Below are 17,605 nucleotides of genomic sequence, written 5' to 3'. Positions count from 1 at the left end.
GATGGTTTGGGGGATGCTACCCAAATTCCCAGTCAGGCACATCATAAGTTTATAAATCGTGAGTGGCTATAGCCTCTCTTGAAAGGAAAAATGTCAAATAATGATAATACTTAAATTCAAGCAAAAACAACTACTCAAAGAGGAATTACCTATGTGTTAAGAGATGTGTGTCAGGACCTAAAGAGGAAAGGAAAAAAAAAGTATATTGCACCAAAGCAAAGGACTCTGGGGAGGAAGAGGGAGGAAGAATAGGAGGAAAACTTTAGGGGCTTGTGGTCCAGGAGATTGGTGCTGTGGAAAAGCAATGGACTCTCAAGGTCCCAAGTTCAATCCCTGGCAGCACATGTACCAGAGTGACATCCGATTCTTTCTTTCTCTTCTGCCCTTTTTCATTAATAAATAAAACCTTAAAAAAAAATTGAAATAAAACTTTGGGGGCCTATTACATGAAATTGTATACATATGTCAATGATTGCACTTTAAAGCATTAACCCCCCTCAAAAAAAAAATCTTGAAAAAGAGAAAAAATAAATGAAAAAGGGGGTCGGGCGGTAGCACAGTGGGTTAAGTGCGCATGAAGCAGAGCACAAGGACCAACGTAAGGATCCCGGTTCGAGCCCCTGGCTCCCCACCTGCAGGGGAGTCACTTCACAGGTTTGAAGCAGGTCTGCAGGTGTCTGTCTTTCTCTCCCCCTCTCTGTCTTCCCCTCCTCTCTCCATTTCTCTCTGTCCTATCCAACAACGAATGACATCAACAATGGCAATAATAACCACAATGAGGCTACAACAACAAGGGCAACAAAAGGGGGAAAAAAGGGTCTCCAGGAGCGGGGGATTCATGGTGCAGGCACTGAGCCCAGCAATAACTCTGGAAGGGAAAAAATAAATAAATAAATAAATAAATAAATAAGAGAAAAAGCAAAAGACTACTTTACATTTTTTTATTTTTTATTATTTTCATATTAATTAAATAGTGATTTGTGAGACTATAAGTTAATACGAGTGTGTATTAACATCATTCCCACCACCAAAGGTCTGGTGTCATTATCGGGGGGGGGGAGGGGGAGGTTTACTGGTTTATAGTCAACAGTAAAATGCAGTAGTTTGTACATGTGTAACATTTCTCAGTTTTCCACATAACAATTTAAGTCCCTCTAGGTCCTCCTCTGCCATCATGTTCCAGGACCTGAACCAGAGTCTTTTACCTTGGTGCAATATACTTAACAAATTTTATTTGTTTATATCCAAGGAAAAATGGTATCAGAAGAGCATACTGTATTTTCTCCTTTTTTCTTTTTTTAAACCAAAGCACTGCTCAGATCTAATTTATGCTTATAGTGGTGTTGGGGACTGAACCTGGGATCTTTGGAGCATCAAGCATATTCATTTTCCATAACCATTATGCTATCTCCTAGCCCAGTCTCCATGCCCCCCACAGCCACTACCATCATGCCCAAGGATTATTTACCTTTTATCAGATAAGGATCCAACATCTGTGCCTGTTCAAACTTCAGGACAGAATTTTTATTGTCTCCAGCTCTGAAGTACAGATCTGCCAAGCTTCCCAGGAGGTCCACATTATCTCGCAACAAGGACTTTTTCTCTAGTGAACTTTAAAATATTAAATATTGAACTATAAAATCTAGTATAGATCTTCTTAGTTGCTAAATGCAGTACTATTTTTTTTTCAAAATTTTTTTATTGTCTTTACTTCTTGGATAGAGACATTCAGAAATCAAGAGGGAAAGGGGAGATAGAGAGATATGCACCTGCTACACTGTTACACCACTCTCAAAGCTTTCCCCCTGTAGGCAGGGACCGGGGGTTCAACCTGGGTTCCTTGTGCTTTAATTAAAACACGTGTGCTCAACCAGACACATCACCACCTAGCCCCATGGTACTATTTTCTATACTGTATTTCTAAAAGTTTTCATAGCAAACTTTAAAAATAAATGTGTACACTAGATTTTCTTAGTCTCAACTTGTGATTTAAAAAAAAAGGTTATGTGGAATAAAATAGCAAATATACTGAATAAAGTTAAAATCTTTCTCATTGTCAGGAAATAAGCTTCAGATTACAGTTTTCCAGAAAGCAACACAAACTATATGTTAAAAGTAATGTCACAACCTGCGGGGAAGTTGCTTTACAGGCGGTGAAGCAGGTCTGCAGGTGTCTTTCTCCCCCGACTTCCCCTCCTCTCTCCATTTCTCTCTGTCCTATCCAACAACAATAAAACAAGAGCAACGGGGGTCGGGCGGTGGCGCAGTGGGTTAAGCGCATGTGGCACAAAGCGCAGGGACCCGCGTAAGGATCCCGGTTCGAGCCCCCAGCTCCCCACCTGCAGGGGAGTCGCTTCACAGGCGGTGAAGCAGGTCTGCAGGTGTCTTATCTTTCTCTCCCCTTCTCTGTCTTCCCCTCCTCTCTCCATTTCTCTCTGTCCTATCCAACAACGAATTGTGTCAACAAGGGCAATAATAATAACCACAACGAAGCTACAACAAGGGCAACAAAAGGGGGAAAAAAATGGCCTCCAGGAGCAGTGGATTCATGGTGCAGGCACCGAGCCCAGCAATAACCCTGGAGGAGGAAAAAAAAAAAAAAAAAAAAAACAAGAGCAACAAAAGGGAATAAATAAATAAATATTTTTTTAAAAAAGTAATGTCACAGGGTTAAGTGCACGTGGAGCAAAGCGCCAAGGACCAGCGTAAGGATCCTGGTTGGAGCCCCTGGCTCCCCATCTGCATGGGGGTCACTTCACAGGCGGTAAAGTAGGTCTGCAGGTGTCGTTCTCTCCCCTTCTGTCTTCCCCTCCTCTATTTCTCTCTGTCCTATCTAACAACAACGACATCAATAACAACAACAATATCTACAACAACAATAAAAAACAGCAAGGGTAACAAAAGGGAAAATAAATACAAAAAAAGTAATGTCACAATATACAACTTAAATGACTTTAAAAAATAAAACTCCCAGTCTCTTATCCTTTCAATCTACTCAACTAGAAAAAAAAAATCCCAGAACAAATGCAGCAATAAACTATACTTCTGGGCCATCCAGAAAGATGTTCCAGGTTCAATCATGACACACTGAAGCAGTTTGCTTTGCAAGGATTATTACTTTTTCAAGTATGTATTTAACAGGTTCTCTACAGGGATTATCACATTTGGGACTGTTCAGGACACTAAAAGACTAATGAAGCTCAGGGACAAACAGCTGCAATAGCAAGATAAGCACCTTACTTATTCTTTCTTGCTACTGTAGATACATCAGACCTCTGTACAAGGAAGGGAAAGGCTTCAAGAATATTAAATTAACTTTGTGCATCTCACCAGATGGTATTGATTGCTCTTGAGTTGTCACCAGTGTGCACAAAAGCATATGCTTTGATCCACACAGAGAGCCAATCCAAGTTAGGCACAGTCTGGATCACATTCATTGTCATTGATGCCACCTCTGCACCTTTAACAGAAAGGGACAGCAAACCTAATCCAACAAAAAGCAGGAAAGGAAAAAAGGAGGTAATCAACAGCATTCCCTTTCAGCAATATAAGAAGCAATCAGTTTCCCTTTCTTCAGGCTACAAGTAACATTTTGCCTACTTTAAGAAAGATGCATATGGGGTCAGGAAATAAAGAGATAAGATAACCCAGTAGAGCATATACTTTGCATGAAGACGCAACTTTGAACCTCTGGCACCACATGGGAGTCTCATGCAAGGCACCAATAAAGCTCTACATACCACACTATGGTGGGTCTCCTCACCTCCTCCCTCCTTGTCTAACTAAAACTGAAAGGAAAAAGAGAAGGAAAAAAAAAAATTGCTAGGAGCAGTGAAATTACCCAGGCACAAGTTCCTACCAGGAGAGGGTTAAAAAAAATATTAGTGGTCTGGGAGGTGGTAAGTGGATAAGGCATTGGATTCTCAAGCATGAGATCCCAAGTTCAATTCTCGGCAGCACATGTACCAGAGTGATGTTTAGTTCTTTCTCTCTCTCCTCCTATCTTTCTCATTAATAAATAAAATTTAAAAAAAGAAAAAATACATACACGCATTCATATAATATATATTTTATAAGTATATATAAATGCATGATAATAACCAAAACATAATGTTTCTTAACCAACGAAATAAACAATCTATTGACTCACTAATAAAATTTAAAAAAGAAAAAATATATACACATATGCATATAATATATATTTTATAAGTATATATGAATGCATATAAGATAATAACCAAAACATAATTTTTCTTAACCAATGAAATAATAAAAAATAAACAATCTATTGACTCACTCTCTAGAAGGTAAGAGATAGAAAACTTTAAACAGTCATGAAAATAGGCAGAGAATGATCTGTACCGAGAATAGCATCAAGAGCTAACGGGCACTGCCTCAACACTTCCTTATAGCTGGTGACTGATGGGCGCTCCTGACCAGCCTTCTTGTACAGATTTGCCAGCATCATATTTATCTGCAAAAACAGGCAAGCAAGCAAACACACACAGTAAGGTAAGTATATATTGGGAAGAAAAAACCAAAAAACCTAACTAGGGGCTGGCCCTAGCACACCAGGCTATGCGCACATAGCAAAGTGCAAGGATCCCGGCTCCCCACCTGCTGGGGGGCGGTAGCGTCACAAGCAGTGAAGCAGGTCTGCAGCTGTATCTATCTTTCTCTCCCCCCATTCTCAACTTATCTCTGTGCTATCCAACAACAGTAGTAACAGCAACAACAACGAAGAAAAAAAAAAAGGGGAGTCAAGCAGTAAGTGCAGCGAGTTAAGCATAGATGGCACAAAGCCCAAGGACCAGTGTAAAGATCCGGGTTTGAACCACCCACTCCCCACCTGCAAGGAGTCACTTCACAAGCAGTGAAGCAGGTCTGCAGGTGTCTATCTTTCTTTCCCCGTCTTCCACTCCTCTCTCCATTTTTCTCTAAATCAATAACTACAACAATAAAACAAGGGCAACAAAAGAGAATACTAAAAAAAAAAAAAAAAAGCATGAGGAAAAAGAAAATATACAATAAATTGTTAATTCAGCTTACTTTAGGAGTTCTTTGCCTTGAAGGGATCCCATCAAGTATAGCAATCGCATCTTTATCTTGTTTTAGCATTGTATAACATTCAGCCATTTTGTATTTTACTTCAATTTCAGATGGAAGACACTGAAAGACAAAAAAAGTCTCTTCAAAATATTACTTCAGTAGTATGGCAGTTCTTCTGCTCCTTGCACACAGCCAAAAGAACTGGAAACTTGCACATACTATGTTCATAGCAGCACTGCATTTTTATTAGTGAGAGAGAGCTATAGGAAAATTCTGGCACATTATGTTGAGATCAAATCGAAGCCTCATCGTTGAGAGTCCACTATACCACATCTCAAACCACAGCAACCTCATAAATAAGTAAAAAGTGGAAACTCAAATGATACCAACTTACATATATAGTATGCATTCATACAATAAATCACTACACAGTAAAAAAGAATAAATAATTAAATCATCTATAACAGGGATCATCCTTGAACGTATTAAGCTGGGGTGTGGTGCACACGGGAGATAGCTCATCTTGTAGAGCACAAGCACTGGTATTTAAACCCCTGCTTCCTTGGAACACCAGGCAAAGGGAAAGCTTCATGAGCAGTAGATACTATGTTGCCCATGCTTCTATGTCTCTCATCTCTCTCTCCCTTTCTGTGTCTTTTTATTATTATCTTTTTTCTTCTTTATTGGGAAATTAATGTTTTACATTCAACAGTAAATACAATAGTTTCTACATGCATAACATTCCCCAGTTTCCCATATAAAAATACAACCCCCACTAGGTCCTCTGAATCCTTCTTGGACCTGTATTCTCCCCACCCACCCACCCCAGAGTCTTTTACTTTGGTGCGATATGCCAATTACATTTCAGGTTCTACTTGCATTTTCGTTTCTGATCTTGTTTTTCAACTTCTGCCTGAGAGTGAGATCATCCCATATTCATCCTTCTGTTTCTGACTTATTTCATTTAACATGAATTTTTCAAGGTCCTTCCAAGATCGGCTGAAAACGGTGAAGTCACCATTTTTTTTTTTTTTTTTACAGCTGAGTAGTATTTCATTGTGTATATATACCACAACTTGCTCAGCCACTCATCTGTTGTTGGACACCTGTTGCTTCCAGGTTTTGGCTATTCCAAATTGTGCTGCCAAGAACATATGTGTACACAGATCTTTTTGGATGGATGTGTTGGATTCCTTAGGATATATCCCCAGGAGAGGAATTGCAGGATCATAGGGTAGGTCCATGTCTAGCCTTCTGAGAGTTCTCCAGACTGTTCTACACAGAGGTTGGACCAATTTACATTCCCACCAGCAGTGTAGGAGGGTTCCTTTAACCCCACACCCTCTCCAGCATTTGCTGCTGTTACCTTTTCTAATGTATGACATTCTCACAGGACTGAAGTGGTATCTCATTGTTATTTTTATTTGCATTTCTCTGACAATCAGAGACTTGGAGCATTTTTTCATGTGTTTTTCGGCCTTTTGGATCTCTTCTGTGGTGAATATTCTGTCCATGTCCTCCCTCCATTTTTAGATGGGGTTATTTGTTGTCTTGTTGTTGAGTTTGGCAAGCTCTTTATATATGTTGGTTATTAAACTCTTTTTTTTTTAAAAAAAGATTTTGTTTATTAATGAGAAAGATAGGAAGAGAGGGAAAGAACCAGATATCACCCTGGTACATGTGCTGCTGGGAATTGAACTCAGGACCTCATGCTTGAGAGTTCAGTGCTTTATCCACTGAGCATCTCCCAGACCACTGGTTATTAAACTCTTATCTGATGTATGGCATGTAAAGATCTTCTCCCATTCTGTGAGGGGTCTCTTGGTTTGGTAGTGGTTTCTTTTGCTGTGAAGAAGCTTTTTAATTTGATGTAGTCCCATAGGTTTATACTTGCCTTAGTCTTCTTTGTAACTGGATTCGTTTCATTGAAGATGTCTTTAAAATTTATGTGGAAAAGAGTTCTGCCAATATTTTCCTCTAAGTATCTGATACTTTCTAGTCTAACATCCAAGTCCTTGATTCACTTGGAATTTACTTTTGTATTTGGTGAAATACAGTGATTCAGTTTCATTCTTCTGCATGTTTCAACCCATTGTTTCCAACACCATTTGTTGAAGAGACTCTGCTTTCCCCATTTAATAGTCTGGGCACCTTTGTCAAAGATTAAATGTCCATAGGTGTGGGGCCTCACTTCTATTCCACTGGTCAGTGTGTCTATTCATGTTCCAATACCAAGTAGTTTTGATTACAATGGCCCTATAATACAGTTTGAAATCTGGGAGTCTGATGCCTCCGGTTCTGTTCTTTTTTCTCAAGATTGTTTTGGCAATTCTAGGTCTTTTCTGGTTCCAGATAAACATTTGTAGCATTTGTTCTATTCTCCTAAAAAATGTGCTTGGGATCTTGATGGGGATACCTTTCTGTGTCTAATACACACACACACACATTCTCTCTCTCTCACTCTCTCTCTCTCTCTCCCCCCGCTGTCTCTCACCTTATAACTACAAGAAAAAATATATATGACTCTTGTGACAACAATCCTATGAATGAATTCTTCAATAAAGTAATATTGGAGTTGGGGAAAAAAGAAAATATACATATGGCCACTAAGAGTCCTATCAAAGAAAAATAGTAAATAAATAAGTAAAATAGGAGGTGGGGGAAAATAGGTGCTGGAAACAGTGGATTTATCATGCAGGTACCAAGCTCCAGCAATAACCCTGGTGGGGGGAAAAGAACACCACACTAATTAAAGAAGTTTTATGTTGGGGCTGGCTGGAGGCCCACCTGGTTAAACACACATTACAGTGTGCAAGGACCTGGGTTATAGTCCCCGCTCCTCACTTGCAAGGGGAAAGCTTGTAAGTGGTGAAGCAGTGTTGCAGGTGTCTCTCCTCTCTCCCTCTCTATCTCCCTATACCCTCTCGATTTCTGGCTGTCTCTATGCAATAAGTAAATAAAAATTTTTTTTAAAAAAACTTAATGTCAAGTAAATTATGTCTCAGTTTTCTAACTCCTTAATAAAATGTTAAATTAAAAATGTTAAAGAAAAATTAGGTGGGGGGCCAGGTGGGGGCACACCTGGTTGAGTGCACATGTTATAAAGTACAAGGACTCAGGTTCAAGCCCCAGTCCCCACCTGCACGGGGAAAGCTTCACAAGTGGTGAAGTGGGCTGCAGGTGTCTCTGTCTCTTTCTCTATTTCCCCCTTCCTTCCCCCCAATTTCTGGCTGTGTCTATCCAATAAATAAGATTAAATAAAGATAAGAAAAATTTTTAAAAAAGAAAGAAAAATTAGGTGGTCCAGGCAGTAGATAAAGCATTGGACTCTCAAGCATGAGGTCCTGAGTTTGATCATGGCAGCAAATGTATGAGAGTGATATCTGGTTCTTTCTTTCTTGTCTTCCTACCTGTCTCATGAATAAATAAATAAAATCTTTAAAAAAAAAAAAAAGAAAGAAAAATACAGGTGGTGCAAAATGGACCAGTGTAAAGATCCTGGTTCGAACCCCTGCTTCCCACCTGCGGGGGAGTCGCTTCACAAGTGGTGAAGCAGGTATGCAGGTGTCTATCCCCCCCCCCCCCCCCCCCGTCTTCCCCTCTTGTCTCCATTTCTCTCTGTCCTATCCAACAACGACATCAATAACAACAACAATAAAACAACAAGGGCAACAAAAGGGAATAAATAAATAAAGAAAAGAAAAAGAAAAAATAGAAAACACCAAGCAGAACTTGGACTGTGTTTGCTGTATTGCACCAAAGTAAAAGACTCTGGGGTAGGGGGGTTAAAAAAATAAGAAAAAATAGGGGGTTGGGCAGTAGTATATCATGTCAAGCACATATGGCTCAAAGCACAATGACAATGTAAGGATCCCGGTTTGAGCCCCTGCTCCCCACCTGCAGAGGGGGCTGCTTCATGGGCAGTGAAGCAGGTCCGCAGGTATCTGTCTTTCAACAACAGCAATGACAACAATAATAATAATGACAACAATAAGAGTAACAAGGGCAACAAAATGGGGAAAATGGCCTCCAGGAGCAGTAGATTCGTAGTACAGGCACCAAGCCCCAATAACACTGGAGGCAAACATCATCATCATCATCATCATCATCAATAAAATGTATTGTGGTCCAGGAGATAACACAAAGGTTAAAGCAATAGACTCTGAAGCACAAAGTCCTAAATTCTTTTTTTTATTATTATTTATTTATTCATGAGAAAGATATGAGAGAAAGAACCAAACATCCCTCTGTTACATGTGCTGCCGGGGATCAAACTCAGGACCTCATGCTTCAGAATGCAATGCTTTATCCACTGCGCCACCTCCCAGACCACCAAAGTCCTGAATTCTACCCCTGGCATCACATGTGCCAGAGTGATACTCTAGTGTTCTCACTCTCTCTCAACCAGCTCTGGTTTATGGTGGTACAGAGGACTGAACCTGGGATTTTGAAGCTTCAGACATGAGAATCTCTTTGCATAACCATTATGCTACCTCCCCCCTCTAGTTCTCTCTCTCATTAACAAACCTAAAAAAAATAAAAGGGGGCCGGTGTTGGTGCACCTGGTTGAGTACATGTCACCATGCCGAAGGACTTAGATTTAAGCCTCCACTCCCTACCTGCAAGGGGGAGCTACATAAGCAGTGAAACAGATATGAAGGTGTCTATCTTTCTCTCTCTCCCCTGCCCCTCTCAATTTCTCTCTGTCCTATCAAATAAAATAGAAAAAAAGGTAAAAATAGCCACTGGGAACGGTGGGTTGTACAGCCAGCACCAAGCCCCACAGACAACCCTGGTGGCAATAAATTAAAAAGAAAAAAGGGGGGGAGGCAAGTGTCTGTCTTTCTCTCTCCCCTCTGTCTTCCCTTCTTCTCTCCATTTATCTCGGTCCTATCCAACAGTGACATCAATAACAACAATAATAATAACCATAACAATGATAAAACAACAAGGGCAACAAAAAAGGGGGAAAAAAAAGCCTCCAGGAGCAATGGATTCATGGTGCAGGCACCAAGCCCCAGAAATAACCCTGGAGGCAAAAAAAAAAAAAAAAAAACCAGAGAAGAGGAAAAAGGGAGAGACATTTGGATGTAGTAATAGGTGTATATGTGACTTGGAAAGGAAGATGGGACCGTAGGAAAATGGGGAAATATATACAAATACAGATAGCTGTAGATATAACAGTTAACCCATTATTTGCAGCCTTAAGAGAACTGTTGTAGCTTACAATGGAGGAGTGGGGGATTCAGAACTCTGGTGATGGGAACGGTGCAGAGTTGTACCCCTTACCTTGTAATTTTGTACATCAATATTAAATCACTAATAAATTTTTTTAAAAAAGCACTGGGCTCTCAAGTAGGAGGTCCCAAGTTTGATCTGAGCAGCACATGTACCAGAGTGATGTCTGGTTCTCTTATTCTTTCTCCTCTTATCCCTCTCATTAATAAAAATTTTTAAATAATAAACCTTAAAAACAAAAAAGGCCTCTAAAAAATAATAGGGAAAAAAAACAGAAACAAATGCTGGTGAGAATGTGGGAAGGCAAACTCCCTTTCTCTTAAAATTTATTTTTAAAATATTTATTTATTTGATAGAGACAGAGAGAAATTGAGAGGAGGGGGGAGACAGAGAGACACCCGCAGCTCCACTTAACCAGGTACGCCATCACCTGGCCCCTTAAAATTGACTTATTATAAAAGCTTCACATGGAACATAAAGAAAAGCCAGACTACTACTACTACTACTATATATGCAGTACCTGGAACCTGAGGCAGAAGAGTCTGATGTTCTACAAGTTGAGTCATTTTTCCAGGCATGAAAAGGGCTGCTGGTGGGAATGTAAACTAAACTAGTCTCTCTGGTAAACACTATGAAGATGTCTCAAAAAAAAAAAAGACTTGTCATTGGATGTCAAAATTAACCATACTGGGTATCTACCTAGAGAACACATACATTAATATAAAAAGATATATGAATCTCGTGTATATACTGCAGTGCTGTTTATAATAGCCAAGATTTGGAAACAACTCAAGTTCCTAATGACAGGTGAAGATAAGGAAATTCTGGTATATTTATACTATGGAATACTACTCGACTTTAAGGTACTATACCTTGGTGGCAGGTGGGGGTCTGCCAACATATACTTCGTGAAGGCTGGGGAAATGGCTCTGAAGTCCCAGATTCAATCCCCAGCATTACTGTAAGCCAGAGCTCTGATGTCTCTCTCTCCTCCCTGTAACACACTCTCTCTCTCCCCCCGCATATCTCTCATCAAAACAAAATATATTTAAGTATGTACACACACACACACACACACACACACACACACACATCCATAGCCCTGAGACAACAGCCTTGTGTGGTCCAGGAGGTGGTGTAGTGGATAAAGCATTGGACTCTCAAGTTATGAGGTCCTGAGTTCGATCCCCCTTTTCTCCCTCTCGATTTCTGGCTCTTTATCCAACAAATAAATAAAAGATAATAAAAAAATTAAAACAGGGAGTTGGGCGGGAGCGCAGAGGGTTAAGTGCACGTGGTGCAAAGCACAAGGACCGGCGGAAAGACCCTGGTTTGAGCCCAGGCTCCCCACCTGCAGGGGAGTCACTTCACAAGAGGTGAAGCAGGTCTACAGGTGTCTATCTTTGTCTCTCCCTGTCTTCCCCTCCTCTCTCCATTTCTCTCTGTCCTATCTAACAATGACATCAAGAACAACAACAATAAAACAACAAGGGCAACAAAAAGGGAATAAATAAATCTAAAAAAAAATTAAAACAATGTGTTGTGTATTTTTAAAACATTTTTTAAGATTATTTTCTTTTTTATGTTTATTTATTCTCTCTTTTGCCTTTATTGTTTTATTGTTGTAGTTATTATTGTTGATATTGATGTCATCATTGTTTAAAACATTTTTTATTATTGAGACATTGTTTTACATTGTTTTTTTTTTTTTTTTGTATTTTATTTATTAACCAGAGGGATAAAAGAGATAGAGAGATAGAGAACCAGAACCAGACTTCACTCTGGTACATGTGCTGCCGAGGATTGACTTGGGACCTCATGGTTGAGAATCCATTGCTTTATCCATTGTGCCACCGCCTGGACCATTCTCACTTTCTACCTGTCCCTCCCTTCTCAATTTCTCTGTCTTTATCCAAAAATAAATTAATTAAATAATTTTAAAAAATAGAGGGCGGGGGTAGATAGCATAATGGTTATGCAAGTAGACTGTCATGCTGGAGGCTCCCAAGTCCCAGGTTCAATTCCCCGCACCACCATAAACCAGAACAGATCAGTGCTCTGGTAAATAAATAAATAAATAAATAAAATAGAGAGAGACACCTGCAACACTGCTTCACCTCTTGCAAAGCTTTCCCCCTGCAGGTAGGAATCAGCCTGAAGATAATTCTCTACCCAGTGAGTTATCTTTTGGCTGAATCTATTTTCCATAACTAATACAGTATTTTCCAAATAAACACATACATGCACATCTACTTCATTTTTCATTTCTGTAATATTCCTTCCATATGCTATTAATTTACTTATTTCATTATATATTAAAGGCTTATTCATAAAAAGGATGGGGGGAAACCAGAGCAACACTCTGGCACTTGCAATGCCAGCTCAGGACCTCATGCTTGAGAGTCTAATGCTTTATTCTCTGCATCACTCGCCAGGCTGCAAGACTAATTTAATTAGATCTTACCAATGAACATTTTTCCTCCAGTTTCTTACTATTATAAAGACATTGCAACAAGCAGCCTTAGTTATATATTCTGTAAAGCTTTTGTAAGCCTATAGCAGGATTAACCTCTAGCAATCGGTTGACTTGGTCAAATGATGGAAGAAATGCCCCCCCCCCCAGTTATTTAACTAGTTATCATGCAACTAAAATTGCCATGAATTCTTTCTTTCTAAATTAAAAAATTAATTATCTTTATTTATTAGACAGAGACAGCTGAAACTGAGAGGGTAGGGGGAGACAGTGAGGGAGACAGAGAGATACCTGAAGCGCTGCTTCACCACTGGCAAAGCTTTCCCCCTGCAGGTGGGGACTGGGGTCTAGATAACAGGTCCTTGCACATAGTAACCTGTGCTCAACCAGGTGTGTGAAAGATAACATCTAAGTGGTTCTTCCATCTTTGTTGCTCCAGTTAGCTCTCTTTTAAAATTGTTTTACCATCTTCTCCATTTATAATCAACAATCCAGAAAACTATTTGTCTCTCTTGCTCAAACAAAAAACATCAAATACTTGTATATCCAATTACCTGACTTTGCGGAGTCGAGGCAGAATTTCCAGTAGAAGGTCTCACTTTTGAAGTTTTACTTAGAGCTTTCTTCTGCTGTAAAGCCATGGAATATTTACTCACGGCATTCCGATATTCCTTATCATGAAAGAGAGAATCTGCATGATACACCAAAAGCTGGTACTTCTGAGATGGGGAGAACAGCTCACTAGAAAACAACAAGTGTAGCCCTACATGGGTTATTCTGAATGTTAGAACCCCCACCTTAGTGTCCACACAAACCTAGCACAAGGTCTTAAGTGAGTTTACAAAAAGTCAACATACTTTAAGTACTTATGGACAACACATGTAGGATATTGTCTTAATTTCTTTTACTTAATAGGCCTTTTAAAAAATTATTTCTTGGGAGTCGGGCTGTAGCGCAGCGGGTTAAGCGCAGGTGGCGCAAAGCACAAGGACCGGCATAAGGATCCCGGTTCGAACCCCGGCTCCCCACCTGCAGGGGAGTCGCTTCACAGGCGGTGAAGCAGGTCTGCAGGTGTCTATCTTTCTCTCCTCCTCTCTGTCTTTCCCTCCTCTCTCCATTTCTCTCTGTCCTATCCAACAACAACAACAATAATAATAACTACAACAATAAAACAACAAAAGGGAATAAATAAATAAAATAAATATAAAAAAATTATTTCTTTATTGGGGAATTAATGTTTTACATTCAACAGTAAATACAATAGTTTGTACATGCATAACATTCCCCAGTTTCCCATTTAACAATACAACCCCCACTACGTCATTTATCATCCTTCTTGGACCTGTATTCTCCCCACCCACCCACCCCAGAGTCTTTTACTTTGGTGCGATATAGGCTTTTCTTTCTTAGGAGCAATGGTAACTTTTCAAATCAACCCAGTAATGCAGAGAAGTATAAATATACACTTCCCTCTTTTAGCTCAAGCCTCCTCCATTCCCCTCCACCCCATCCCTTATTTTGACAAGCTCTACACATGCACCATTTTACTGTTCCCAGGCCGCTTTTTCATCCAGTTGGAGACAGACTGAGAGACACATACACCACGGCACTAGAGCTGGCCCCTGTGCCATGACACAAACCTGGGCTGTGTGCATGACAAGGCAGGCACCTATGTGAACTGTTCCTCTAGCTCCTACCCAAGCCTTAACTGTACCTACACATGTATGTACACAAACGCACATTATGTCCATATACCTCCAGTCACACTCTCTTTTACTGACATTGATTTTTAGGGTATTATAGGCAGAGGAAAGCAGTCAATAACTAATAATACCAAACATAAGCTGAAGAACTGGAGAAGAGATTTTCAATCCTTTTTCAAAAATTGCTGAATACCACCTGCAGGGGGAAGCTTCATGAGTGGTGAAGAGGGTTGCAGGTGTCTCTGTTTCTCCCTCTATCTCTCCCTCCCCTCTCAATTTATCCATCTCTATCAAATAAATAAAAGCAAAACAAAAAAAGATTTGGAGGGACCTAGTACTCTTCATACACTTAAACTAGCAATACTGAAATACTAACATATGGGACTACAACAGAATAAGCCAATAGGAGAGTGGATGAGAAAGAATTACCTTTGTTTGATAAAAGGGTATCTTTTTTTTGTCTAAGATTTATTTATTCATTTTGAGAGAATGAGCTAGAGAATCACTTTGGCACATACAGTGCCAGTGACAGAGCTCAGGGCCTCATATTTGAGAGTTTAACACTTTTTAAAAAATGTTTATTCCCTTTTGTTGCTCTTGTTTTTTATTGCTGTATTGTTGTTATTGATGTCGTTATTGTTGGATAGGACAGAGAGAAATGGAGAGAGGTGGGAAAGACAGAGAGGGGGAGAGAAAGATAGACACTGCAGACCTGCTTCACCACCTGTGAAGTGACTCTCCTACTTGTGGGGAGCCAGGGGCTCGAACCGGGATCCTTATGCCAGTCCTTGCGCTTGGCACCACCTGCGGTCCTGGCGGCCATTTTTTCCCTTTTGTTGCCCTTGCTGTTTATCAGTGTTGTTGTTAATATTACTGTTGTCGTTGTTGTTGGATAGGGCAGAGAGAAATGGAGAGAGGAGGGGAAGACAGAGAGGGGGAGAGAAAGACAAGACACCTGCAGACGGGCTTCACCGCCTGTGAAGCGACTCCCCTGCAGGTAAGGAGCTGGGATCCTTCCACTGGTCCTTGCACTTTGTGCCATGTGCGCTTACCCCACTGCGCTACTAGAGTTTAACACTTTATCCACTGTGCCATCTCCCAAGTTTTTCTGTTTCCTGTGAAAGATATATATATATATACACATACACACACACACACACATTGGTCTGGGCAGTGGTAAAGTGTCAGACACTCAAACATGAAAGCCTGAGTTCAAGCAATACCTGGCATCACATGTACCAGAGTGATGGATACTGATTTTTCCCCCCTCTCTAAGATCTTATTTATTCATTTGTGAAGAAGATAGGCAGAGAGGAAAAAAAAAAAAAAGAAAAGAACCGTCATCACTCTGGTACATGTGCTGCTGACAACTGAACTCAGCAATCACACACTTTACAGTCCAATACTGTGCCATCTTCTGGGCCTTCTTTTCCCCCTCTTACCAGATCACTGCTTAGCTGTGGTTTATGGTGGTATAGGGGATTGAATCTGGGTCTTTGAAGCCTCAGGCATGAATCTCTTTGTATAACCATTATACTATCTACCCCGACTTGCACAAGGACCCGGGTTCAAGCCCCCAGTTCCCACCTACAAAGGGCAAACTTTGCAAGTGGTGAAGCAGTGCTGCAGGTCTCTCTCCTCCTCTATCACCGCCTTCCCTCTCGATTTCTGGCTGTCTATCCAATAAAGATAATTTTTTTAAAAAATTTTAAAAAGGGTCATCCTGGAGCACTGTAGCCCCATCAATGACCAAAATAATAATAATAATAGTTATAATGAGGAAAAGAAAAAAATATCTCCTTGAGTCTCAGAAAACTATGAACAATATAAAGAAACTGATGTTTCAAAATAAATTTTTTTAAAGATCTATGTATTTATGTTGAGAGTGAGACCAGAGTATAATTGTAATATATGCAATGACAGGAATAAAACTTGGAATCTGAGTCATACAAGTCCTGTACTCTACCACTAAGTCATCTCCCTAGCCACTCAAAACCTTAAACCTTGAGTATTGCTCAGGAGTGTAACTGCCTAGAAGTTAGCCACCAAGCCTTTCTTTTTCCTTCTCCTTTTTTTTTTTTTTTTTTTTAGAGTTCAGTTCTTTTTATTTATTTATTTTTACCAGAGCACTGCTTAGCTCTGGTTTATGGTGGTGCAGGGGATTGAACCTGGGACTTTAGAGCCTCAGGCATGAGAATCTGTTTGCATAACCATTATGCTATCTACCCCTGCCCTTTTTTTCTTTTTTGATGAGAGAAACCAGTGTACCACTCTAGTATACAGAGAGAGGTGCTAGGGATCTAATCATGAATTTCTGGCATTCAAATACTGAGTTTTCTCTCCTATCCTGGTCACCATTCTTACTGAAAAACTTCTATTTTCCATCTCCAAATGGTTTCAAAAGTGGCACAGTGGATCAAGTGTTGGCCTCCTCAAGCATGAAGTGCCCTTTTCAGTTCCTGGCATCTTATCATATGCCAGAGTAGTGCTCTCGTTCTCTAATAAGCAAGTAAATTTTTTACTGTCTATTTTATTTGATAAGACATAGAGAAATTGAGAGGGAAAAAGATACCTGCAGACTTGCTTCACCACTCATGAAGCATCCCTCCTGCAGGTGGGGAATAGGTGATAGAAGCAGGCCCTTGAATATGGTAATGTGTACACTTAGCAGGGCCCAACTGGCCCACAGAAACCTTAAAAAAAAAAAAAAAAGCAGCAACTCTGGAGCAGAGTCATCTTGTATACCCTTTACATATTGTTAAGTTTTTTATTTTTAACTATGTATATTGCTGATTCAATAATAAACTTAAAAATGACAAAGTTTGGGAGTCGGGCAGTAGCGCAGCGGGTTAAGCGCAGGTGGCCTTAACCAGCATTAAGGATTCCGGTTTGACTGGGAGTATGGACCAACCAGTCAACGCCCATGTTCAGCGGGGAAGCAATTACAGAAGCCAGACCTTCTACCTTCTGCAACCCTCAATGACCCTGGGTCCATGCTCCCAGAGGGATAGAGAATGGGAAAGCTATCGGGGGAGGGGGTGGGATATGGAGATTGGGCGGTGGGAATTGTGTGGAGTTGTACCCCTCCTACCCTATGGTTTTGTTAATTAATCCTTTCTTAAAAAAAAAAAAAAAAAAGATT

At 40.2% G+C, this 17,605-nt stretch overlaps 1 protein-coding gene across 6 annotated transcripts in view; it reads right to left on the bottom strand.

The window, feature by feature from the left end:
* ANAPC7 (anaphase promoting complex subunit 7) overlaps positions 1–17,605 on the bottom strand; it is a 32,948-nt gene that overhangs the window by 13,892 nt on the left and 1,451 nt on the right. For 5 of the 6 annotated variants that reach the window (XM_060193104.1, XM_060193102.1, XM_060193101.1 and 2 more), the window contains exons 2-6: positions 13,315–13,501; positions 5,050–5,169; positions 4,363–4,474; positions 3,331–3,484; positions 1,469–1,611 (exon numbers count right to left, since the gene is read on the bottom strand). In XM_060193104.1, the coding sequence (XP_060049087.1) occupies positions 1,469–1,611; positions 3,331–3,484; positions 4,363–4,474; positions 5,050–5,169; positions 13,315–13,501 (716 nt within the window). Of the gene's footprint in view, positions 1–1,468; positions 1,612–3,330; positions 3,485–4,362; positions 4,475–5,049; positions 5,170–13,314; positions 13,524–17,605 lie in introns of all 6 variants that reach the window. The other variant, XM_060193103.1, reaches the window with a different exon arrangement.

The sequence above is a fragment of the Erinaceus europaeus genome, chromosome 6, assembly GCF_950295315.1.
Source record: "Erinaceus europaeus chromosome 6, mEriEur2.1, whole genome shotgun sequence".
NCBI classification, from domain to species: domain Eukaryota; kingdom Metazoa; phylum Chordata; class Mammalia; order Eulipotyphla; family Erinaceidae; genus Erinaceus; species Erinaceus europaeus.
The sequence above is the reverse complement of the archived record's forward strand: the minus strand, read 5'-3'. Positions and strand labels throughout refer to the sequence as shown.